Source organism: Amblyraja radiata, chromosome 1 (genome assembly GCF_010909765.2).
Source record: "Amblyraja radiata isolate CabotCenter1 chromosome 1, sAmbRad1.1.pri, whole genome shotgun sequence".
Taxonomy (NCBI): Eukaryota; Metazoa; Chordata; class Chondrichthyes; order Rajiformes; family Rajidae; genus Amblyraja; species Amblyraja radiata.
Window position 1 is genome coordinate 78,911,630 of NC_045956.1, and position 27,580 is coordinate 78,939,209.

The 27,580-nt window shown below is 42.2% G+C and overlaps 2 protein-coding genes across 2 annotated transcripts in view; both read right to left on the bottom strand.

Annotated features, from left to right (window-relative positions):
* Nucleotides 1-1,582: 1,582 nt before the first annotated feature.
* Nucleotides 1,583-27,550, bottom strand: clnk (cytokine dependent hematopoietic cell linker). Its single transcript, XM_033025550.1, has 8 exons — nucleotides 27,490-27,550; nucleotides 27,294-27,312; nucleotides 21,941-22,037; nucleotides 20,433-20,461; nucleotides 19,666-19,754; nucleotides 15,895-15,972; nucleotides 15,457-15,612; nucleotides 1,583-1,812 (listed from the first exon to the last, which is right to left on the bottom strand). Exons 5-8 carry the CDS (start codon nucleotides 19,732-19,734, stop codon nucleotides 1,684-1,686), a joined length of 432 nt encoding a protein of 143 aa, XP_032881441.1. The 5' UTR covers nucleotides 19,735-19,754; nucleotides 20,433-20,461; nucleotides 21,941-22,037; nucleotides 27,294-27,312; nucleotides 27,490-27,550; the 3' UTR covers nucleotides 1,583-1,683.
* LOC116979671 overlaps nucleotides 21,977-27,580 on the bottom strand; it is a 121,728-nt gene continuing 116,124 nt past the window's right edge. Inside the window, exon 11 of the mRNA XM_033031389.1 lies at nucleotides 21,977-22,037. Within this exon, the coding sequence (XP_032887280.1) occupies nucleotides 21,977-22,037 (61 nt within the window). The remainder of the gene's footprint in view (nucleotides 22,038-27,580) is intronic.

Here is a 27,580-nt window from a genome sequence, read left to right on the forward strand (position 1 = left end):
TGGATGAGGGAATTGATTGCAACATCTCCAAGTGTGAGCTGTGAGGATGCTAGGAGGCTGCAAGGTGACTTGGATAGGCTGGGTGAGTGGGCAAATGCATGGTAGATGCAGTATAATGTGGGTAAATGTGAGGTTATCCACTTTGGTGGCAAAAACAGGAAAGTAGACTATTATCAGAATGGTGGCCGATTAGGAAAAGGGGAGATGCAACGAGACCTGGGTGTCATGGTACACCAGTCATTGAAAGTAGGCATGCAGGTGCAGCAGGTAGTGAAGAAAGTGAATGGCATGTTAGCATTCATAGCAAAAGGGTTTGAGTATAGGAGCAGGGAGGTTCTACTGCAGTTGTACAGGGTCTTGGTGAGACCACACCTGGAGTATTGCGTTCAGTTTTGGTCTCCAAATCTGAGGAAAGACATGCTTGCCATAGAAGGAGTACAGAGGAGGTTCACCAGACTGATTCCTGGGATGTCAGGACTTTCATATGAAGAAAGACTGGATAGACTTGGCTTGTACTCGCTAGAATTTAGAAGATTGAGGGGGGATCTTATAGAAACTTACAAAATTCTTAAGGGGTTGGACAGGCTAGATGCAGGAAAATTGTCCCCGAAGTCCAGAACAAGGGGTCACAGTTTAAGGATAAGGGGGAAATCTTTTTGGACCGAGATGAGAAAAACACTTTTCACACAGAGAGTGGTGAAACTGTGGATTTCTCTGCCACAGAAGGTAGTTGAAGCCAATTCATTGGCTATATTTGAGAGGGAGTTAGATGGGCCCTTGTGGCTAAAGGGATCAGGGGGTATGGAGAGAAGGCAGGAACAGGATACTGATTTGGATGAACAGCCATGATCATATTGAATGGCGGTGCAGGCTCGAAGAGCCGAATGGCCTACTCCTGCACTTATTTTCTATGTTTCTATGTCTGAATGACAATAAACGATACTTTACCTTACAACACAACCTTTATGCGTGTTAAACTTCAACGGGTTAAACGTGCATCTATTATGGTCTGTACGTGGAATTGCTGCAATGTTTGTCCAACGGGTTCCCAAGCAGCAAGCCCCGATGCACAGTCACCCTTTCCGTTGTATCATTTGAACTTGGGCGGGTCAGCGCAGAATGTCGCAAGTAAGCGCACCCCGATGAGATCAAGCATGATCATTTCGAAGCTCTATATTTGGAATATAATTATGAAAATATTCAGCCTAAACGGATTGTGCAATAATTTCCATACGCCCCACATACTGAGCGGAGCTTCATCCTAATGTTTTAAATAATGCATTCCTTCGTATTCTAAACTGTTCATTATTTTTATATTTATACACGACGTTAATATGGGGAATGATGACGGTGCCATATGGAATAATTTGACTCTAATCTTTGTTTTGTGGAGTGGCAAAAATAATAAGGTGACTTATGGCAAGTAAAATAAGATTGTAATAGACATAAAGGAACGTTTATTACTTTTATATAAAATAACAGCTAATTTCCTCTTTCAAATATTTCCTGCATCATTTCGGCTTTCTTATAAGACAATGAATTGTCTCATATCTAAACGTTATTCATTTTGACGTTAACAATTACAATGAAAACCAGTTTATATTTACATTAAAATATTTTAGTACAGCTGTACAACAGATATTTCGAGGATAAAATACAAAATCATGGGACAGTATTGATTCGTCAATGCAGCATCAGTGGAACGGTGAGCACACAATGTTCCATTTGCCTTCCGGATTGATCCCTGCCATCGATTAATCGCAGCGGAATATTTTTGTGAACGTCTATTATATGTGGCACCGAATCAAACACCTGTGGGGTTTGAAAATAACCTTTAGTTTCAAAATGTCATGGTAAAAGTGAAACAGAGAGGAATTATACACAAGAAGTTCGTGATAATTTTGCTACCTAATGTTTTCTTAACGTGTGAGGAATCTATAAGTGGAAAGTGGCAACCAAACTAATAATTTGAAAGAAAAAACTCAGCGGGGAAGTCAGGATACCCGGAGAGAATGAATGGGTGACGTTTTGGGTCGGGGCCCTTCTGAATGTTTTGTTTGGTAATGGTGTCATTCCGGCTCTCTTCCAATCAATTCCTCAAAACACTTTTAGCTAATATTTCAAATGAAATCAAAATGGCCTAGAACTTGAATTTGCTTCCGATTGCAAATTCTCCTCGCATGTTTGCCTCAAGTTGGCAAAAACACCCGCAAAAATGCTCGATGTTGAAGAGTAATAGTCGCTGTGCACTTTTGAGTATGTACTGGTTTTCAAAGTAGTCGCTAGAATCCAAACTCATCCTAATGATCAAGTTATTTGATACATATCTGTTGCAGTTTTCCAAAAGGATTTTTTTTTAAATGTTCGTAATGCATGAACACTTGTGGGTATTTTATGATGAAATCTGACGTGTAATCCATTTAATTTTAAATGTTTTCAGAATCGATGTGATGGGTCAACTACCTAAAATAGTTAGCTCACATGGTGGACCCGACGTTGTTGCTACAATGCTTACATTGTATGATTAACACTTTTTTAGTTGTATTTCCCAAACAGCATCATCTACTGTTCTTAAACATATCGAGGTCTATACTTTCACGAGGCATTAAAACAAATATTGGGTTGAAAATCACGACGGATTGGTATTGCTAAATGCATTATGTAGTGGCATCAGTTCGCTGAACTCTCTTAACAAATTTCATTCCATCAAAGTTAATGGTATCAAATTGAGAGTGGATCAACAACTTTCTGACAGACAGGAAGCAGCATGTGAGGCTGGGAAAGTACATCACGGACCCGCAAACGCTCAGCATAGGAGCACCGCAAGGCTGCGTACTCTCTCCTCTCCTCTATTCTCTTTACACCAACGGCTGCACCTCCACAGACACCTCTGTCAAGCTTCTCAAGTTTGCGGATGACACAACCCTGATTGGACTGATCCAGGATGGGGAGAAATCTGCCTACAGACATGAACTGACACAGCTGGCTTCCTGGTGCTGTAGTAGCAACCTAGAGTTCAATGTTCTTAAGACAGTGGAATTGATTGTAGACTTTAGGAGAGCTCCCCCTCCCCTCACCCCACTCACCATCAACAACACCACAATCACATCTGTGGTGCCTTTTAAGTTCCTGGGAACCATCATCTCCAAGGACCTTAAGTGAGTGGGGGGGGGGGGGGGGGGCTACCATCGACTCCACAGTCAAAAAGGCACAACAGAGGATGCACTCCACAGTTTTGGGGACAGAGCCTTCTCCAGGGCAGCTCCCAGGCTCTGGAACTCCCTCCCCCAACTGATCCGCAATTCCGTGTCCCTCACCATCTTCCAATTCCGCCTCAAGACCCATCTCTTCACCTCTACCTATCCTTAGCCCCAAGTCTCCCTCCCTTTTCATCTGTGCTTGAATTGCCTCGTATTGTGTTTTGAATTGAATTCTGTCTTTAATTTGTGTACTAGTCATGTCTCTACTATTTATTTCATTCCGCTTACATGTTTTTCCTCTACGTGCTAAATTTTTGTAAGGTGTCCTTGAGACTCTTGAAAGGCGCCCATAAATAAAATTTATTATTATTATTATTATTACTTCCTGCGGCAGCTGAGGAAGCACAATCTGCCACAGGAAATGATGGTCCAAATCTACATGGCCATCGTAGAGTCTGCTCTCACCTTCTCCATCATGGTCTGGTTTGGCTCACCCACCAAGCACGACACCTGGAGGCTGCAGCGAATCGTCTGATCAGCAGAGAAGATTATTGGCTGCAACCTTCCCTCCATTGATGAACTAAACTGCAAGGGCCAGGAAGCGAGTGGGCAAGATTATCTTTGACCCCTCTCACCCTGGCCACAAACTCTTTGAATCACTTCCCTCTGGAAGGCGACTCCAGATTGTCAAAGCTGCCACAGCCAGATATAAAACATTTTTTTATCCATGAGTAGTTGCTCTACTCAACAGCCAAATATCTGTAGCCTCCCTTTGATCTGGTATTTTGTTGGTTCACATGCTTGATCAATGGTGTTTTATCATTAATGTTTTATTATGTTTTCTGAGTCATTCATAACTGTCATTGTATGTCATATTGTTACTTGTGGGCAGAGTACCAAGGCAAATTCCTTGTATGTGAATACTTGGCCAATAAACTTACTTACTTACTTACTTACTTAGACAGGGTACATCGGTTTGAAGCGCCTAGTCCTTCCATTTAATATTGCTGACCAGGTGTGAAATTCTAGGCCTGCATTCTAAAATGCAGAAACAAGGAACTGCAGATGCCGGTTTACAAAAATAAGACACAAAGTGCTGCAGTATTTCAGCGGGTCAGGCAACATCTCTAGAGAACATTAGAAACATAGAAAATAGGTGCAGGAGTAGGCCATTCGGCCCTTCGAGCCAGCACTGCCATTCAATTAGATCATGGCTGATCATCCAAAATCAGTACACTTCCAGCTTTTCCCCCATATCTCTTGATTCCCTTCGCCCTAAGAGCTAAATCTAACTCTCTCTTGAAAACATCCAGTGAATTGGCCTCCACTGCCTTCTGTGGCAGAGAATTCCACAGATTCACAACTCTCTGGGTGAAAAAAAGTTTTTACTCATCTCAGTCATAAATGGCCTACCCCTAATTCTTAAACTGTGACCCCTGGTTCTGGACTCCCCCAACATCGGGAACATTTTTCCTGCATCTAACCTGTCCAATCCTCTAAGAATTTTATATGTTTCTATAAGATATCCTCTCATCCTTATAAATTCCAGAAAATATAAGCCCAGTCGACCCATTCTTTCATCATACATCAGTCCCGCCATCCTGGGAATTAACTTGGTGAACCTACGCAGCACTCCCTCAAAAGCAATAATGCCCTTTGTAATGGCTAATGGCCTACATCCTTCCTCAAATTAGGAGCAAAATTGCACAGTACATTCCAGGTGCAGTCTCACCAGGGCTCTGTACAACTGCAGTAGGACCTCCTTGCTCCTAAACTCAAATTCTCTCGCAATGAAAGCCAACATGTCTGGCTTTCTTCACTGCCTGCTGTACCTGCATGCTTACTTTCAATGACTGATGTACAAGCAGACCCAGGTCACGTTGCACCTTCCCTTCTCCTAATCTGACACCATTCAGATAATAATCTGCCTTCCTGTTCTTGCCACCAAAGTGGAATACCACATTATACTGCATCTGCCATGCTTCAGCCCAGTCACCCAACATATCCAAGTCACCCTGCAGCCTCATAACATCCTCCTTGCAGCTCACACTGCTAGCCAGCTTTGTGTCATCTGCAAACTTGGAGATGTCACATTTAACTCCCTCGTCTAAATCGTTAATATATATTGTAAATAACTGGGGTCACAGCACCGAGCCTTGCGGCACACCACTAGTCACTGCCTGCCATTCTGAAAAGGATCCATTAAATCCTACTCTTTGCTTCCTGTCAGCCAACCAGTTCTCTATCCATGTCAATACCCTACCCCCAATACCATGTGCTCTAATTTTGCCCACTAGTCTCTTGTGTGGGACCTTGTCAAAGGCTTTTGAAAGTCCATATACACCACATCCACTGGCTCTCCCTTATCCATTCTACTTGTTGCATCGTAAAACATAGATAGGTAATGTTTGGGGTCGGGATCCTTCTTCTAAAATGCTGTCTGTTTGCATTGACCCATGACAGGATTATTATACTTATCAGTGTACTAACTGCTCCACAGGTAACTTGTGGTATGTTAAAAAATCCAACTCAAATGGGCCTTATATGGGCTATAATTTGTATCCAGGACACCGGGCTTGCTGACAACAGACGAGTTATCCCATTAAGGTCAATTACAAATGAGCAATATTGTTTGCTTTATTGACACACCTGATATCAGCTAATATTTCCAATGATTTAAAAGATTTTGTTTAGTTATAACTTTTTTTTCCCAAGAAATAATCATGCGTTGTAAATAGTTGGCTGCAGTGACCTTGCATATTCACGTCCCCCTGTCTGTGCTGTTTTCTATTTAGATATCAAACAAACTGAAAACATCATTGCTGACACACGGAGCAGCTGCATTGGCATCTCGATTTCAGGAGCTTTTTATTAATCTGAGTGCTCGCAGACACTGTGCGTATTGTCGCACAAAGCCTGTTGCCTTAGCAACACTCTTAGCTGAATTTCACTGTTTTGTTGCGGACGTCTGGCAGCTGGACATTGGCTCTTCAAACTGACTTCAGAGCCATTGGAGTGAATTTCATCTGCTGATCTGACACACTCATTTGATGCCTGTTAGGATGGTGGTTTAATGCAAATTCAAAGAAAAGGAGATCCAAAGTGAATTCAGGCTCCATACAATGAAGCGTGAAAATAAGCGCCCATGCAATTAAATGGGTTGACAACAACAATTATATTTTTTTCTTACTGTTAATATACTGAGGAAAAAATTAGAATCTTTTCAAAAACACAACTGAAAGGTTCATTGTTATAATTGTAACAAAAGCTCCTTTTGGGCTAGATTTCCTCCTCAGGAAAGCAGAGAAATTGTAACATGGTTCACTGCTGGAGAGGGGATTTTTTTTAAACAAAAGGTTTCAATATTTTTGCATTAAACCGGGCCCGTTGTTATGAACGTGTGCATCAGCAATACAATGCGATACAAAGGTGCTTCTATTAAAATATAAAACTGTAGTATTTGATCATATTTAAGATATGTGGGCCACCTATATGGTTTTTGATTTAAAAAATGCTGCCTGTACAGGTGAAAAGAACAAGGCCAATAAATCTCCAGATTAGCAATAAATGGCATCCATTGCAGAATGTTCATAAATTATATATATGGCAATGTTGCGTAGTAATCTTGTTTGTGGGATGCTTGCTCAATGGTGTGAATGTGATGATTAGGTGGTACATTTTAAAGTTAACATGCTCATTCAGAGTTACACAGAAAGCTGATGCATCTATTGATTTAAAAAATGTATTAAAAAACTCGATTTTGACAAAGACATGCAGAAACACCCCTACATTAACTAAAAATAATACAAAATAAACAAAGTGAAGTGTTACAGATATACTATAAATTATGTAATTTTGTACGAGGAAGCTGTTGCTGAATTATTATGAATATTAGCTTGCATTGAGGTTGCTGTGTTGCCTGCCCTAGTTTAGTTCAACTGCTTTAAACCAAGTATATATCCTTGTTTCTTTACATTTGCTGAAGTTCACTGCGTTTGCTCAAGGTTTGGGTTAGGGTTCATTGCAATAGTTCAATTTCTGGCATTCCACCTATGAAACTGTTGCAATGTCCTAACTCAGTGCACTTCCTCCATTGCATTTGTGTATGCGGACCCATGATGACTTGCATTTAAAACAGTTTACTATAGTGTTCAAATTCTGAACTCTCCCTAATCTGTAATCTCCTCTCATTCTTGAATGAGATATCTGCCCACTTCTCGTCCAGGCATGAGCAATTTGAATTGTTCTATCACTGACATCGTGCCCTCAATTGCCAAGCAAATTTTGCTGAGTAAAAATTTGCTCTCTAATGCTCTGCTCCAAAGCCACATTTTAGATGACTGGGGGCTGTAAGACCATTATATTCCAGCTGTGGTTGGCAGTCAGATGCATCAGAGTCCAACTCCACTAGTGGAAGGTTGGGTGGCGAGGATGAAGGGAAAGCAGAAGCCATGTTTCAGCATTAAGGGAACATTGGCAGAGTTTTGGGTGATGGGATGGGGATTACCTGAGATATCAATAATCGTGCATGATTATAGGGTGGGAGGGGAAAGTGTTGCACATCAGGAGACCATAGGGTTAGATTGGGAGATCAAGTGCATGTGTGGGGGGAGATGTGAAAAGTTGGGATGGGGACCTAAGGATGAATTTGTCATTGGCTTACTTGTCATGTATCTCATGCCTACATTATGTAAGCATTAAGTAAGCATGCAGGTTCAGCAGGCAGTGAAGAAAGCGAATGGCATGTTGGCCTTTATAACACGAGGAATCGAATATAGGAGCAAAGAGGTCCTTCTGCAGTTGTACAGAGCCCTAGTGAGACCACACCTGGAGTATTGTGTACAGTTTTGGTCCCCTAATTTGAGGAAGGACATTCTTGCTATTGAGGGTTTGCAGCATAGGTTTACAAGGTTTATTCTCGGGATGGCGGGACTGTCATATGCTGAGAGAATGGAGCAGCTGGGCTTGTACACTCTGGAGTTTAGAAGGAAGAGAGGGATCTCATTGAAACACATAAGATTGTTAAGGGTTTGGACATGGTAGAGGCAGGAAACAGGTTCCCGATGTTGGGGGAGTGCAGAACCAGAGGCCACAGTTTAAGAATAAGAAGTAAGCAATTTAGAACGGAGACGAGGAAACACTTTTTCCCACAGAGAGTGGTTAGTCTATGAAATTCTCTGCCTCAGAGCACGGTGGAAGCAGGTTCTCTGGATGCTTTCAAGAGAGAGCTAGATAGGGCTCTTAAAAATAGCGGAGTCAGGGGATATGGGGAGAAGGCAGGAACGGGGTACTGATTGGAGATGATCAGCCATGACCACATTGAATGGCGGTGCAGGCTCGAAGGGCCGAATGGCCTACTCCTGCACCTATTGTCTATTGTCTATTGTCTATTACCAAGTTATGCAGGGAGGAACCATCAATAGATACTCTGAGAGCCAGTTGGTGCAAGTACTCCTACAATGTAGCAAAAGGCGAGTTCCAAGAGAAATGATAAAATCTTCAGTCAAAGCTACACCAGGGCCCTAGAATGACTCACACCCGAAAATATCTGACTGGATTTCTAGAATAACAAGACACCACCTGCACCTGGACATTATTATGTTTCACTCTGGTAAAGAAAGAATTGTTTTCATATTGCTGAAAATGGTCATTATTCATTTCCATCAGTCTGAGGATGCCTGCAGCTACTCTTTTACAATGTTCTCAGAGTGTGTGTCAGTGATAAGAAAGTAACAAGGAAGTGGGTAAAATGGGAGGTGAGAAGGTGAGACCCCTTTATTTTCTGATTTAAAACAAATTCTATTTCTGGAAGGAATTGGGGATATATTCCATTTCCTCAGCAAAGCTTATTGATTTTCTTAATATAGGCCAAATTAGAGTTATTATAAAATGGAGGGTTTTTGCATTTGCAAGACCTGCTTGGCTTCTGTCTGTGAAAAGTTGGAAGCTGTGAGCTGGCGACAGAAAGTCTAGGACCTAGATTGATATGCAGGATAAGGAAAGATCCAGATGTCCTCCCCATTGTTAAAATGTATGAGGATTTTGCAGAGGAGCTCAAAGGCATTGCAAATGCATGATCAGGATTGGCCAGCTGCATTAAAATACTGTTAATAATGATGCAAGGTATTTGTACTGCTGTTTGATGATTGGCTGAAGTGAGAAGCCTTGTTTGAATTGTTTATACTACCTGGGAAAATGTTGCATTACTTGATGAACTGACTTCCTTCCAGAAGCTTCTGTCGAAACATTGTAGTGGGGTACTTTGTAATTGGGTTAGGGAACTGTCAATAACCATACCATGTAATCGATATTTGTGATTGGTTTGTAGGGGTTGCCATCCCAATGTAGTTCTGCCCCCACACGGTCCGATGACCTATAAAAAGTGATCCCCACTAGGATTGTCGTTTATCTTCTGGAGGGGTGCTTGGGACTGTGTAACCTTTTGGAGGTATCTGCTTGCACGAGGCTGAAGGGCTTGAACAAGCTGAGACAAGGACCGGACCTGTGGTGTTTAATATTGTACAGGGAGCTTGTTATTGTTGGAAATAATAAAGTTTAGTGGTCCAGTGCTTGACTCAGTGTTTTGCTGAACTAGACTAAGGGGGGTAAGCTTTAGGAGCATAATAGTAAGATTAAACGAGAACTTACCAGTTTGAAATTTGATCTGTATTTTATGAGGAGTTACGATGAGGGATTACATGAAGAGCCCGCTCAGCACGCATGCGCGGCATACTTCAAAGCAGCGGTGTGGAATCACAGATAGACACAGTTATTGAAATAAACATAGTAAAGAAAAGGAGACATCAGTTATCAGTTTGACCCATATTATTGAGGGTGGGAGCGGAGGGCACGTAATCCCTCATCGTAACTCCTCATAAAATACAGATCAAACTTCAAACTGGTAAGTTCTCGTTTAATCTTACTATTTTACTTCGGAGTCACGTGAGTGACTACGTGAAGATTTTAAAGCTCTGTGATTTCAAATCGCGTAACAGTTATTACTTCACTCACTGCCGAAGTCCTTGAGGGAGGAAGTGTGTTATCGTAATCAACCAATGAATCTGTTTGTAGAAAAACACAACGGTATTTTTTTAACAATAACAACAAAGAAATTAAATTGCTTCCATGGGCTTAAATTAAATATTTGCAGTCTGTAAAAAAATTTCTGCAAATAAAGCAGGTTTTGCCAACGGCTTATTATAAAAAGTTCTGAACGTTCTTTCCCCCGACCATCCTGCTGTAGCCAGGATGTGGTCTATAGGCACGTCCATTCTTTTGGCCGTCGACGTGGATGCTGCCCTGGTGGAGTGAGATTTGTACATGTGAGTGTTTATCCCAGCAGCTTTTAGCACCTGCTTGAACCATCTCGAAATGGTTTGGCTCGTCACCCGACCATAAGGTTTTTTATGACTGACCCATAAGGGTTTTTTACTCCCTCGAATATTTTTGGTTGTGTCTATGTAGGACAGTAGGTGGGTCATGGCACATAACCGTGGTTCTGGCGGGTAAGCCCGGAATTCCACGACTGGATTAGGTGTTCCTGGTCTGCTCTGTTTGATCAGTCCCTAGATAATGAAAGAGATCTGGTCTGGAGCTGTGATCATGTTGTCCAGTCGCAATAGGTGTAGTGACTGGACCCTCTGTGCAGATACAAGTGCCATCAACATGAGTGTTTTGAGCGTAGATTGTTCCAGGTTGAGGGATCTGGCTGGTGGCCATCCCCTGAGGTATGTCAGGACCACACTGACATCCCATATATGGGTGTACCTTGGTCTAGGGGGGTTAGAGTTGTAAATACCCTTCATTAGTTTGACCACCAGCGGGTGGGACCCCATGGCCTGTTGTCCTGGAGCTTGTTTTAAATAGACAGACAGGGCACTTCTAGCTGTGTTGATGGCACTGTAGCTGAGTCCTTCATCGTGGTGAAGGTTCGCCAGGAATTCCAGTACTGTAGCGGTTGAGTAGGTAGTCCCTGTATCCAAGCAGTACTTCTCCCACTTTTTGATGCTGGACAAGTACTGTTTTCTTGTTCGGAGGGATGTCGTGGAGTAATGGGAACCATGGCTGTGTAGGCCAGTCGGGTACTATCAAAATACCTGAAGCAGAGTCCATTTGTATTTTGCGTAGTACACGGCTCATGAGGCAGAAGGGAGGAAATGCATAGAAGAAGAAATTTCCCCAATCCAGCGCGAACGCATCTACCGCTGCTGCCTCAGGGTCTGGTTCCCAAGCGACATACATAGGTTCCCAAGCGACATACATAGGTACCTGGTGATTTAGCCTTGATGCAAATAAGTCGATATCTGGCGTGCCATATTGCTTAATAATCTTTGCAAACACTTTGGGGTTTACCATCCATTCGGTGTTGTCATTAAATTTGCGTGACCTGGTGTCTGCCACTGTATTTAGCTTACCTGGTAGGTAAGTTGCTGATAGCCAAATATGTCTTTCAACACACCATTGCCAAATTGTGTTGACCAATTTGTTGCATGATATCGATTTTATGCCGCCCATATGGTTAATGTAGGCCACCACCATAATATTGTCTATTTGTAACCGTACATGCAAGTGATGCATATTGGATGCATATGCTTTTAAACCATAAAAGGCACCCAACATCTCTAGATAGTTAATGCCCAGTGTAAGTAGTAATGATGACTCTAGATTAGTCCATCTACCACCTGTGCTGGATATGGAGTTAGTCGCTCCTCAGCCTTGAGCACTGGCATCTGTTTGGATAACTAAAGTAGGGTTAATGATGATGATAGGGCTGAAATTATGCCAAACGTTTTCTGCCCACCACTGTAGTTCTGATATTGCTTCAGTGGGTAATTTCATGATACGATCATAATGACCTGCATGTCGTTTTATGGCCTGTACCTTTACTCTTTGTAAGTTTTGATAGTGCAAAGGTCCAAATTGTGTAGCCGGAAATGCTGCTACCATTTCCCCAATTACTCTTGCTACTTGTCGAATAGTTGGTCGCTCGTTGACCATTAAATTGTCGCATGATTGTGCCAATTCAGTTGTTTTGTCTTTTGGCAAAGTTACAGACATGTGGGCTGAGTTAATTGTGAAGCCCAAGTAGTCCATGGTTGTGGATGGCTTCAACTTAGATCTATCTGGATGTAAGACAAATCCCAAGGTTTCGAACAACTGTTTGGTAGCTGACACAGCTGATATGCCAATTCCATGGTCTTGCCTACTATTAAGATATCATCAAGATATGCCATGACCATATGTTTTTGTCTTCTTAATATTGCCAGGGCTGGTTTTAGTATCTTGGTGAATAATCTTGGGGCTGATGTTAACCCATTGGGTAACGCTTTAAACTGCCATAGCTGCCCCATCCAGGTAAATTTCAGGTATCTGCGATGATCCTTGTGAATGGGTACTGAATAGTAAGCATCTTTGAGGTCAATGCTTGCCATGAAGTATCCTTTGGAAATCAGTTGTTTGGCAGTAACAAACGTTTCCATTTTGAAATGTACATACTTAACAAACATATTTAGTGAAGTTAAGTCAATGATGATGCGACACCCACCATCTTTTTTAGTTTTAGTGAATATATTTGACACAAATTCCAAGGGTTCATGTTTTGTTTTTCCCCATGATACCCTTAGTGATTAGTCTCACCAGTTCAGCTTGTCCCTCTCGTTTCTCTTTAACTTAGAGGGAAAATACCCTCTGGGGTGAATGTTGAACTGGTGGCAATTTTTCTAGTATAAATTGTATTTTGTATCCACTAATGCTATTGAGTATATACTTGTCACTCGTGATAGACTCCCATGCTTCCTTAAACAGGTGTAATCTCCCCCCTGTTAGTATTGCGCCCCTACTTTCTATATGCTGGTAGGAACCAGACCCACCTACCTCCATGGTTATGGGTGTTTCTTCTGTCTCTTCCCAGACCAGCGAGTCTTGCGCGTTGTCTGACGTGGCGGTGATGTTTGGGGGTGGCGCATTTTCCATGGGGTCCGCTCTGGGCCTTGGTCTAAAAAAGACTTCAGGTGGTGATATGCGGACCCCGAGCTTTCACCAGTCCCATAGGGTAGACGTCGACTGGTGGACGCGATGGGGTGCTGCCGCTTGGGTATTGTTGTTTTGGGTTTGCTCGTCCCGGAGCCTGCCCTCATGAGACCGAAAGTTTTTTAGAGGCCTCTTCCATATCCTTTACTTTTTTCGTGAGGTCTTTGCCAAAGAGCAGTGTGTCTGGCTCAGTGGCTGGGGTTTTGCATAACCCCGCGAATTTTGGATTTAGGGCAGGTCTTAAAATTTCTTTACGGAGGTTATTTATCTCGAACTGCGTGTTGCACAACAGTGCAAGAGTTGGTTTGTGGTCATCTCCGTATAGTCCACAGAACGAGCAAATGATGTGATGGCTAACGTCAGGAGCCTGAGGAACCGCTGTAGTTTCAGCTCCTGGTTCCGAATATTGGTCCCGACGTGCCCCCAGATTTGGCTGTTGACAGCCGGCACTTTGAGAGACTCACAATTTTCTGGAGCTGTGTACAATTCTAAGTCCTCATTAACCACCTGCTCCTGTAGGGGCCTGTTGGAGAGGTGGTTAATGCTGGCCGCTAGTTTAGGCTCTAATGGCCTTCCTGCACGTGGGGCTGCCACGTAGCGGTCCACCACACCCAGCAGCTCTTCCTGGTCCTGCACCCCTTGCATACTCCCGACTTCTTCAGCCAGCGTCCCCTCTTCCTGACCAGCCCAGTCCTGGTCGCCAAAGCTGCCCTCGGGTGAGGAGGAAGCGATGGCCAGTGCACAAGGCACTGTGGAGGGAGTGCCTGAACTCCCCCTGCGAGACTGCCCCTCACGCAGCGAGTCTCGCTGGAGCACCTGCTCCAGTAGCCGCTCCAAGCGGCTCAGGCGGCTGTCTCTCCCCCGAATGGGTGGTGAGACGTCCCCGTCCAACGAATCTGAAACCACCTGCCGGATGCTCTTCCTGGTGGCTATACAACCAGTCCGCTGCTCAGGCGCTAGCGGGACTGGGCTCGGCCCGGTGTCGGGGATGGCGGAGCGCCAGGTAAGCGGTCCTACCGCCTCCTGCCCCCCACAGATGGAACGCTCCTCCGTCGGAGTCGAGCGGGGGACAGATTTCTTCGAGAGCCTTTTCTTCATGTCTGAAAAACAAATCAGAAGGCTCTCCTTGCAAAAGAAAAGCCGACCTCAGAGTAACTTACCTGACGGTCCGTCTTTTAAACTGCAGCGGGAGCGCCTGACTCCCGCTGCGGCCACTGTTGCACTGCTAAACGCAATGCCGCGCATGCGTGCTGAGCGGGCTCTTCACGTAGTCACTCACGTGACTCCGAAGTAAAATTACAATTTCATCTTGCTTTGTTTATTTCTGCAGATGGTTGCCAGTGTTGCATGTGGCCCAGGTCCTACGCTTGATAGGATGGAGTGAGGAATGAGAAATAGAAAATGCTAACAAAAGGGAAACCAAGAAGAAAGTGGAGATGGAGATTGAAACAAGAGCGGGGCGTGTGGGGAGTAGGAGCAAGTGGTGGGGCCATGGGGATTAGGAGAGAGGGAGGCTGTGGGGAACAGGAGATTAGGAAAGTGATGCCTATTTGGAAATAAATTGAAAAAGTGGAATGTAAATCAGAAAGGAAATGGAAAGGCGAGTGGAGACAGACTGAAATGTCAAGATGGAGATTGAGCACGTGAAGAAAAAATGGGTAGGTAAATGAAGAAGGAGAAAAGCGACAATAATAGAATGAGAAAAAAGTAAGAAAGGAAGTTTGTAAGGATGGGTGGGAAATGGAAAGAGAGAGATTAGGAAAGAAAGGGAAGAAAGGGAAGAACAGATTGTGGATAAAAAAAAAGGGGAAGGAAGGCAAAGATATTTTCCCATTGTTAAATCTGAAATGGTTTCATGTATTACGGTGATCCTGGGTTCTACTGAGAAAGGAAACAGTTTCAAGCATTGTTTACATTTTCACTTCATTGAACAAGATTTTCCTAAATATGCTAGATTGTCTGGCAAACAAGGTTGCCACTAAATATCCATTTAATGTACAGAAGAGTAACAGTATCTTATTGCCTTTTGAGTATGAAGCCAATAACACACAAAATCCAATGTCTCTGTCATGTTTCATGTGGGAAATGTGTATTTTAAAATTAACCTCTCGAAGTGCCCTTCATAACTTCAAAAAGTTAATTTGTTTGGCCTTTCCAACAGCAGGGAAGATGTTATTTGTTTTTTATACTACCTGAAGAAAGAAACAAAAATTGGCAGAAAACTTACATCATATCCTCTGAGGCCACTCCCCAAAGAATACTGTCTGCTGCTCTCTAAGTAGCGAATCTGAATGCTGTAAACTTTATAGTTGTTGTACACCAGCAGCACATACGGTTTATCAGGGTTTCCTTTGGAACTATCCCTTACCAGGAAGGCACCATTCTGAATCAGGAGAATATAAACTGTTAGTAAATCCAGTCTGAGAATTCATCAATATAATATATACTTCTAACTGCTGTAAATAACTTTTTATGTAATACAATATACAGAAATTTTCACAGTGAAACTTCACACTAGAGAAATTATTAACATATCATAACACATGAGAATTTGGTAAACCTGAAAATTTGGAAAGAAGCTTTATAGCCTTCATTGCATGGTACTGAATTTGAATACATACAGCTAAATGACTTACTGTTTTATAAATATAACAGAACTGGTTACCTTGTTGTATATTCTCAAAGCTTTCTCTGCTTCATGGCGATTATGGGTACCAACATACCATATGTTTCCTTCTAAATCCTGAAATGTTTTTCGAATATAAGTAATAGGAAATAATTTAAGCAATCTGATGCAACATTTCACAAGTCAACAGCTTGCTATGCACAATGATCAATACTGAACACCATCCTGCCTACAAAGATTACAGGGGGAATAAGCTGTCTGATAATATTGAGCTTAATTAGTTGATTTGTAAATTGACACTGGCACTGAGCTTGCTAATGCATTAAGCAACATATAAACTCCAGTTGACACCAGGTATACCACGGCAAGTCAAGAGTCAATAGTGTTTTATTGTCATATTTCCTGAAACGGAACAATTAAATTATTCCTTGCAGCATAACAGGTATGTAAACATTGTACTCGGAAGATAACAAACAACAAAAAGATGTTCAATAAATTAAAAAATAACAATAAAAAAACATGTTTGAACACTTTTGAGGAAAACTGGAAGTAGATTCTTGAATAAATTCCCACTTTCCCAAAATGTCAATCTCTTGCTGACTACTGCAATGTTCTGCTTCACGTGCCATTTTTCCGAATTTGGAGTTTACTTTTTTCCCCCCTCCTCTTCTGAAAGCTTGGAGTTGTGCTACATTTGATGGCTTAAGTATCCCCACCTTCAAAGTTTGACTCAATTTGTCATTCTTTACTTGAGAGATCGGATACTAATGGCCAGGCCAGCGTTTGACCTTGTGCACCTCATTCCATCTCCACACAAACCATACACTGTGGCACATCGGAATGGGAGCACTGGTGAACCTAGTTGCTGCTTCACTCATTGAACTGAGTTCCCACATTTCCATTTCTGCTCTAGCTGATGTTAGCACAGACTAGGAATCAAATCTTGTTGTTCTGCACAAGTTATTACCCTTCCCGAAGAAAATAAGGTGCAGGAGCAGGATAGGCATTTCAGGCCCTTGTGCCTGACCCACCTTTCAACAATGTCATGGCAGATCTGTTAACTCTGAGTATCTTTCCAACACCAACCGCATATCTCTTAATTCCCCTTAATATCTAAAAGAAAATCAATCCCTGCCTTGAACATCGAGTCATAGTGTGATACAGTGTGGAAACAGGCCCTTCAGCACAACTTGCCCACACGGCCAACAATTACCCAGCTACCCTGATCCCACCTGGCTGCGCGTGGTCCATATCCCTCCAACTGTTTAACTCTTTCTAACTGTCTAACTGTTTCTTAAACAATGGGATAGTCCCAGCCTCAACTACCTTCTCTGGCAGCTTTTTCCATACACCCATCACTCTTTGTTTGAAAAATTACCCCTCGGATTCCTATTAAATCTTTTCCCCTTCACATTGAACCTATGTCATCTGGTCCTCAATTCCCTTACTCTTGGCAAAAGATTCTGTGCATCTACCCGATCTATTCCTCTCATGATTTTGTATACCTTTATAAGATCTCCTCTCACCCTCCTGCTCTCCATGGAATAGAGACCCAGCCTACTCAACCTCTCCCGATAGCTCACACCCTCTGGTCCTGACAACATCCTCGTAAATCTTTTCTGAATCCTTTAAAGCTTGACAATATCTTTCCTCTAACATGGTGCCCAGAACTGAACACAGTATTCTAAATGTGATCTCATCAACGTCTTGATCAACGTCTTGATCTTGCAACATGATCTCCCAACATTTATACTCAATACTCTGACTGATGAAGACCAAAATGACAAAAGTCTCTTTGACCACTTTATCTACCTGCGACTTGATCTTCAAGGAACCATGCACCTGTACGCCTACATGTAGATTGACTGAGCTTTACCCTTTTGAGTGCGAACTCTAAAGATTCACTAAACTGTAGCAAAAAAAAAAATCCTCATGACAGAATTGCTTATGTTGTTTCTATAATCACTGGGTTTTTGATAGCCAAGTGAGAAGAAACATGACTTCATACGTGTAAAAAATGTTGCATCTAGTTTTCCTTGGAGAGAATACAGGGAACTATAGGAGGTGAGCCCACATCAGTGATAGGGAAACTGTTGGGGAGATTTCTTCGAGATTGGATTTACTCCCATTTGGAAGTGAATTAGGGATAGCCAGCATGCTTTTTACGCGGCAGGTCGTGTCTCAATAACTTGATATTGGTTTGTGAGGAGGTGATGAAGGTGATTGATGAAGGTAGGGCGGTGGATGTTGGATGCATGGATTTTAGGAAGGGTTTTGGTAAGGTCCATCACAGTAGGCTGATCCAGAAAATTAATGGGCTTCATGATGACTTAGTCATATTGATTCAGAACTGGATTATTCATAAAATACAGAGGTTTGTGAATGAAGGTGGATATTCTGGCTGGAGTTCTGTGACCAGGGGAGTTCCACAGTGATCTGTGCTGGGACTCTTATGATACAGTACATACATAACTAATCTCAATGTAAATGTAGATAGGTTGGTGAGTAAGTTTGCGGATGACACCAAACCTGGAGGAGTTGCAGACAGTGAGGAATGCTGTCAGAAGATACAGCTGGATATAGACCAGCTGTAAAAGTGGGTGGAGATGTGGCAGATGGAATTTAACCCGAGCAAGTTTGAGGCGATGCACTTTTGGAGGTTAAATGTAAGGAGGGAATATACAGTTAATGGCAGGATCCTTACAGCATTGATGTGCAGAGGGATCTTGGAGTTCAAGTTCATAACTCACTGAAGGTGGCAGCACAAGTAGGTATGGTGGTAAAGAAAGCTAATGGTATCTTTGTTTTCTTTGCTAGGGGTGGTGAATATGAGTCACAAAGTCATGACACAGCTCTATAGTACTTTGGTTAGGCAGCATTTGGAGTATTGTGTGCAGTTCTGATTGCCCCATCACAGGAATGATGTGGAGGCTGTAGAGAGGATGCAGAGGAGGTTTACCAGAATTCCACTTGGATTAGAGGGTTTAAGCTACAGGGACAGGTTGAATAGACTTGGATTTTTTTCTCTGGAACATCTGAGATTGAGGGGAGACATGATACGAGTGTATATAATTTTGAGAGGTATAGATATAAGGTAGACAGTCAGAGCCTTTCTCCCAGGGTTGAAATTTCCAACACTGGAGGGCATAGCTATAAGGTGAGAGGGGGAAAGTTTAACGGAGACATGCTGGGCAAGTGTTTTACGCAGAGAGTGGTGGGGGCTTGGAATGTATTGCCAGGCAGGTGGTGGAGGTAGATACGATGGTGGCGTTTTAAAGGATTTTGGATTGGCACATGGAAGTTCAGGGAAAAGAGGGATATCGATCATGTACAGGAAGAGAAGATCAGCTTAACTTGGCATCATGTTCAGCACAAACATTGTGGGCCAAAGGGCCCATTCCTGTGCTGTACTGTTCTATGTTTCAATAAAGTTCACCTTACATTCTTTTAAACTCAAGAGGGTATCTATCGGTTCACTTATAGGTACACTTATTATCTAATCATTGAAGAAGGCATCACACTGGTATTATAGGAAATAAACATTGTTCTGTATTGTAGATCAAACAGTTATTAGAAAATAGCTCTTTTACCAAGTCTACATGCGGGAAATCTACAGGCATGTTTCCACACTGTACTTCCATAAATTCATTTCATATACATTCAAGTTTAATTACTAAACTCAGACTGAACCATCAGCTCTTCACACATAGATTGCATCAATCATTGCATTATACAAGAGAAGGCATGTCTGCATATAAAAATGGCATTTGTTCGTTTTGATTTATAAATAGATTTAAATATTTTACATACCTTCGGATCAGACCTGAGGGAATGTTTGTTTCTCTGCATATCAAAACAAACCTGTTCTTTTGATGTCATGGAAGCATCTTGAAATCTATCTACAATTAAAGAAGATAAATAGAACAATAGAAAAATAGACGATAGGTGCAGGAGTTGGCCATTCAGCCCTTCGAGCCAGCACCGCCATTCAATATGATTGTGGCTGATCATCCACAATCGGTACCCTGATCCTGCCCTCACCCCATATCCCCTGACTCCGCTATCTTTAAGAGCCCTATCTAGCTCTATCTTGAAAGTATCCAGAGAAACGGCCTCCACCACCCTCTGAGGCAGAGAATTACACAGACTCACAATTCTCTGTGTGAAAAAGTGTTTCCTCATCTCTGTTCTAAATGGCTTACCGCTTATTCCTAAACTGTGGCCCCTGGTTCTGAACTCCCCCAACATCGGGAACGTTTCCTGCCTCTAGCGTGTCCAAACCCTTAATAATCTTATATGTTTCAATAAGATACCCTCTCATCCTTCTAAATTCCAGAGTACACAAGCCCAGCCGTTCCATTCTCTCAGCATAAAGGTTGCATCACCTATAAAATCTAAGTGTGTTAATATAGTTTAAATGAAAGTGTCAGACTTTTTCGGTAGATTTATGTCTCATATTAATGTGATATTTCCAGTAAATAAAAAGATAGAATGGGATCCACTATAAATATATGTCACATGCCCTGGATAAATTTCAAAGACAGCAAACATGAAGCATTGGGAAGGCAGATAAGTACCTGATGTCCATGATGTTTGACCTGAAGAGCTAGCAAAAGGAAAAATATTATATTAAGACTATGGAAAAGTGAGAGACCACTTGCATCATTTTATCAGTTATCAATCTTACCTTAATGACACATTGTATACATATGGCTCCATGTTTAAGTATAGAGTCATGGAGTCATACATCACAGAAACAGGCAATCATGTCTATACTGATGTGTGTAGCATATAGCATTGTAATGACAAACAAAGATTAACTGGAGCAACAACATCATGAGCCACAATCAAAGTAATGAAGAGGCTTGAGGCCCTTGCCTTTAGTTAAACACAAATTCCACAGTAAATTCAAAAGAAAGGCAGCTGCGTGCCTTAACTCAAATCTCAATACTGCTCAAGCTATGCCCCACCATCATTGGATTTACAATATCAATATCTCATTTTCTGGCTCACCTTTGATAATTGCTAGGTGCGGAGGAACTTTAACTCAACACCGAGTGTTCAACCTTGTCTGTTTCAGTCTGTGCTCTTGTAACAATGTGCTGTCAGCTTTTCTGGCACTAAACATCAGCAAGTGTGCACTCTCATTTATTCAGGTGTTAAATGGTTTGGAAGATTATTTGTAAAGTTAAATATTATGGTTAACTTTCATTTCTTACTTTCCTTTGTATTTTATTCTCTTTCCTTATCCGGACACACCAGCGCCCGCCGGCGGGCCCCAACTTCGTGACTTTTAGACCTGGAGCGGGGCCGTACATCGCCTGGCGCGGCCTAAAATGGCCGTGGGACTTACCATCGCCCGCCTGGGGCTTCAACATCGGGTGAAAAATGGTACAGGGAAGAGAAAAGACTTTGCCTTCCATCACATTGAGGAGGAGATTCACTGTGATGGATATTTCTGTAAATTGAATTGTGTGTATGTCTTGTACGAATTGTCTTTGTTTGTATGGCTGTGGAAACGGAGTTTCGTTTGAGCCTCACTGAAGTTCAAATGACATGTAATAAATATTGTATGGTATTGTATTGTAGACTTTCTTTTCCACTCTTTCTGTACCTGATGTGAAATTGAATTCACTAATAGTTTATTGCGCATCCCTTACACTGCTAATTTCACAATTAGTTCATAATTTCAGAACTGTTATTCTGAATGAACTTTATTTTTGGAAAATAACAGATTGGCTTAAGAGCTGCCCAGTTCACACAAGTCCCAGGTGTCCTGTTTCCTTTCCTCCACCCTTACCAGCTCATTGTTTTATCGCTCCTGTTCATGGCTGAACAGGATCAGTTTTGTTCACATTTTTTCCTGAACCTTACAGAGGCATGTATATTTCATCTGTCAGGGGCGTGTAAGATGAGGGTTCCTTGACTTTAGTAATCAGAATAATATCTTGTAGATTGGATGCAAATTACTTCATAGGTTGGCACCTGCTTTGTACCAGTAAATCAAGCATTCTCATTTCTACCCTAAATTGACAACATTATGTGCTAGTCGGAAACATGCCAGCTGCACATTTTTCAATCGTACCTGTCTGGCAATGAGGATCTGGGAATTAATCTGTGTTCAGCTGAATGGTGCTGCCTCACAGGTGGAGTAACGCCTGGTAGACATTGGAATCCAGCACCTGGAGAAGAAAATGATCAATTATTAGACCTCTTAGGAATTGTGACCACAGCTTACTCATGAATGTCTATATGTTGTGCCGTATTAACCTTGTCTACACTACTTTACATTCAATGTGTAAAGTGGGGCCGAGATGAAAATTGAATTCTGTATTGATGGTTATTTATTTAAATTCTAATTTTTTAATTGATTTGTTTTTTCTCCTAATCAATTTATCATTCTTCAGCAAAATGTGGGCAGATGACAAACCTGTCTCTAGTCTTTTTCTATAACTAGCCAAGAGCATCAAACTGATTTGGACACTGGGCGACTTAGCTTCAAATCCTGATTTCTCCCCATGATTATGGATGGAGACCTGGAAATCATCATTCCTTGAATCACAGGTGCACATTCACCTTCTCATTGTTGTGCTTCAGCTGATTGCTTAAATATGTGTTAGGTACTGATTTCATAGACAATACAAATTGGAGTATGCATTATAATGGGTTTGCAACTCTTGTTTTACATTGAAGAAATTAAATGTAGATTGGGTGGCTGCTTTACACTTCTGTTCAGTCTGCAAGTGTGACCATGAGTTTCCAGTTGCCTGTCACTTGGGTTCTCCACCTCACTCCCACTCTGACCTCCCTGTCATTGACGTCCTATGCTGCTCCAATGGCCCTCAGGACCCAACACCAGTTCAGTTCATCAGCCTTTCCTGTCTGCTATCTCACATTTGCAGTATTTCACATTTATTCTCTTTTCAGGTATTTCAGATTTTGCTCTTCCCCTCTTTATAACACCCTCAGCATCCTTTCACAGTTTTGTTCAACTGGCACCATCACCAATGACATTCAATCTCTCTGGACCTCCACACTATCATATGCCTTCTTTTTGGTCCCTCCATCACCCCTCCTCTCTGCTACATAAAACTCGTTTTAGTTCTAGATTTCCCTAGTTTTGATGGAATGTCATTAACTGGAAATATTTATTCTGTTTTCCTTTCACAGTTCCTGCTTGGAATTTCCATCATTTTTTACTTTGTTTGCAAAGGTGTTGCCATTTCTCAACTTTCCAGATGGCCACTATTCACATTTCCCCAGCTTTAAACAAACAAAATACCAAGCAAAATCAATTGAGGGAGTACTTCCTAACATGCATTCTCCTACCTACGTGTGAACAAGGTTCATAATGCAACATAGTCTCACCCATTTCTGTGCAGCCAATAAGTACTTCAGACTCAATCTGTAGATTTGTTGTACCCACAGTATGAGCAACCATGATGACAATCATTCTGTTAATGATTGCCATCATTAATCATGGAGTAACTCAAGGATGTTTTGCCCACCAACATAGGGACCCATGACTTGTCGGATGGACATGAGAGGAAGATGGATACATCAGTTTGTTCTAGTCCCGTAGCGCTAAGAGGAGAAAATGTGCAGTTGCATTCAGATCACAGGGATGGCTCTGAATCTCGTATTACGTGCCAATTTTTTGAGGATGTAACAAGTAAAATGGAGAAGGGAGAGCCAGTGGATGTAGTGTACCTGGACTTTTGGAAAGCCTTTGATAAGGTCCCACAAGGGGATTGGTGGGCAAAAATTGAGCACATGTTATTGGAGGTAGGTTATTGACATGGATAGAAAATTAGTTGGCAGACAGGAAACAAAGAGTAGGGATTAACGGGTCCCATTCAGAATGGCAGGCAGTGACTAGTGGGGTACTGCGAAGCTCGGTGCTGATTCTGGATGATCAGCCATGATCACATTGAATGGCGGTGCTGGCTCGAAGGGCCGAATAACCTACTCCTACTGCTATTGTCTATGTATCTTTGTATCTATGTAATTTACTACTTCATCTCATTCCCACCATAACTTATCGGTGAGGGCTTCTGCACTGCTGTAACTTAGCGCAATGTAAATTTGATGAACACCTCATTTTCCATCTGGGAACATTGCATTCTTCCATACTCAATAATGAAGTCTACAACTTCAGTTGACCTGCTTTCTTTGTCTATATCTCAACAGGCCAGGTTATTCATCTGTGCTATTGCTTCTGTTTTTCTCTTTGCATTGGTGCTACCTGATACGTCACATATGTCAAGTCAAGTCATGTCAAGTTTATTCACCACATACACATATGAGATGTGCAGTGAAATGAAAAGTGGCAATGCTCGCGGATTGTGCAAAAAACAAACAAACAAACTACAAACAGAATGAAACAGAATCACATATTCACATATGACATATTTGTGGGAGGGAAGAAAAAGGAAAAAAACAGCAATTTTAAAAAGACACCATACAACGGTAAAATGGTGCAGTTACAGTTTACAGTCCTAATGGCGTCCGGGAAGAAACTCCTTCTCAACCTCTCCGTTCTCACAGCATGGCAACGGAGGCGTTTGCCTGACCGTAGCAGCTGGAACAGTCCGTTGCAGGGGTGGAAGGGGTCTCCCATTATCTTGTTGGCTCTGGAGTTACACCTTCTGATGTATAGTTCCTGCAGGGGGGCGAGTGTAGTTCCCATAGTACGTTCGGCCGAACGCAGTACTCTCTGCAGAGCCTTCTTGTCCTGGGCAGAGCAGTTCCAAAACCAAATCGTGATATTTCCGGACAAGATGCTTTCCACAGCCGCTGAGTAGAAGCACTGGAGGATCAGCCCTGCATGTTATAAGGCTTACACACGCATGTTTGTGTTCTCACATTCCAACTGACCTTACCTATCAAGTTTTATAAACAATGTTTCTTCAACATGTTCTGAATACCCAACTCTTCTTTCTAACGTTGACCATAATTTGTTTACAGCTTGCCTCAGAACAACTCTGGCCTCACCCTATCATAAATATTTCCCTTGTCCAATCAATCCCTCCCCCTGCTCCCTGGAAGATTGGATAGCATTCAAAACCAAGCATATCGCTGTACCTTGCTACACATGACAATAATACATTTAAACCTGAACCTTGATTAGAAACTTTGCTGCTGTTGAGCTGCCAATTATTTATCTATCACAGATTAATATATCGTATAATATTATTTTATAAACAATGTACTGAACCTGTCAAAAAGTCATATTCTGGGGGCCATTAAGTGTAAGTTAATAAGGGGCGGCACGGTGGTACAGCAGTAGAGTTGCTGCCTTACAGAGCTTACAGCACCAGAGACCAGGGTTTAGAATAGAATAGAATCCTTTCTTTCATGTGTGGCAAGTCACAGTGAAATGCTTTGCTTGCATACCTTGCCAATGTATATGCAAATGAGTCGCGCATAAAGGGCACTTACAGAGTTACAAATCCCACCCCCCCCCGCCCCCTGTCCTCACCCCGGTCCTCCCACGCCAGGTCCTCCTTTGTTCCTTCCCTCAGCAAGGGCGTCCTCACTTCCACATGTCCGTCCTCATCCATCCGTCGACGCCATCATCGACCGCTGCACCAATCTCTCCACTAATGCTGCCGGGTCGTCCCCGGACGCTTCCATGGTGCCCTGACCCAGGCCCCAGCCGCGGGCTCTGCAGACACAGCCGCCAATGGTCACAAGCTTCGTTGACCCGCGAGGCTCCACCTCCGACCCTTGAGGCTCCAGCGTCGGCCCGTGAGGCCCGGACTCTGAACGGGAGGCTGCACCTGCGACCCGTGAGGTCCGGGCTCCGGCCCGCGAGGTTCCGGTCCACAGCGGCAGCCGTGGCACCTCCGAATGGGTTTGATCCCGACTACGGGTGCTGACTGTACGGAGTTTGTACGTTCTCCCATGACCGCATGAGTTTTGCCGGAGATTTTCTGTTTCCTCCCACAATCCAAAGACGTTCAAGTTTGTAGGTTAATTGGCAATATAAAACGTAAATTGTCCCTAGTGTGTGTAGGATAGTGTTAAGGTGCGGGGATTGCTGGTCGGTGCAGACTCGGTGGGCCGAAGGGCCTGTTACCGCGCTGTATCTCTAAACTAAACTAAACTAAACTAAACATCCTTTTTTTATATTGAAGTTTTGAAATAAATCTCTATGCTTACGAGTTGCTCATTCTGTAATCTGGCATGTTCACTTGCATAAAATAAAATGCTCTGAAACTCACGCAATGAACTTCTATAATATTCTAGTGAGAATAAATCATGTGATCACCACAACCCACTCCTTCCCTCAACCCCTTCCGCATGCAGAAGCAAACCGATATTAGTTCCAGTTGAAGGAAATTATATTTTCAACTCGTCATCATGTATTCTTTGGTATGTGCATTTGTTATGTAATTAACCAAAGATGTTCAGCAAAAATGCCCCCAAAATTCTAACATTAAAAGCCACATAGCTATTATTACTTTACAATAGGTGGTGTTGCTGACAAGGCGAACAATTATTGCTCATTCCCAATTTTCCATCAAAACACTGTTGTCAAGCTGCCATCATGAATAATTGCAATTTCTCCAATAAAGATAATCCCACAGTGTCTTTTGTGGGAAATTCATGATTTCAATACAGGGACAGTAAAGGAATGTTTATATATTTTTAAACTAGCATGAGGTGTTACTTGGAAGACAACACGTGGGTAGTGGATTTGCATGCATCTGCTGCCTTTGTCCTGCTCGTTGGTGGAGATCATAGGTTTGTGCTGTAGGAGTAACAGAGAAAGTAGTTGGTTTATGTTGTTTCACGGTGCACTGATAGAGATTGGAATGGTGGATGACATTGCAATTAATTGGGCTGCTTTATCTCGGAAAGTGTCAAGCTTCTGGAGAGTTGTTGGAAATGTATGCAATCCTCAATTGTGTCTTGCAGATCGATGTAAAGGCGTTAAGATGTCGGAAGGTACGGAACTTATCACGGGATCTCGTCTGATGTGATCCATTTGAGTTTGTGTTCTCACATTCCAACTGACTTTCCCTATCCACTTTTATAAACAATGAACTATGTTGTGAATGCCCAACTGACCTCCAGAACATTGATGAGATGGACTTGGTAATCCCACCCTATCTCAAATATAGATTCCTTCTTGTTGAATTTTTCTTTGGCCAGATGAACAACATGAATGTCACATACCACTTATCCACTTGTGCAGAATGTTATTTAGATCGTGCTACATGGTAAAATGCACTGCTGAGGAGTTGTGTCTGGAACAATACCCGTTGGAACTCCTACAGCAATGGCCTAGGATCAGATGATTGGCCTCTGTTTCTAATAATTACATTTATTTGTCATTACATGTGAAATTTTAGAAAACATCATATTTTCTTTGTATATTCCATTCATTTTCACATGTACCTTCCTGTTATTTTTCTTCCTAATGTACCTACCATTCCTTGGAATGATAGCCTGTTGGGAAAAAAAGAAAATTATTTAATTTTCTATTTTAATTTATTTAAGTGCAAACATTAAAAAATGCAGCTAACGCAATTTTCGTGCAAAAGCAAAGAAAGCACAGATGAGTTTCAGTGGCAAAGTTGCTTTGCAAAAGCTTTGGAAAGTGGAAAATCCTCACGACAAACATACTTTGCTTTGATTATTCTTCCATAATCTGAAATCAAAAACAAAAATGTTCTAACATGCCCAACAATTGATTTTCCCGTGTCACCATGATTTG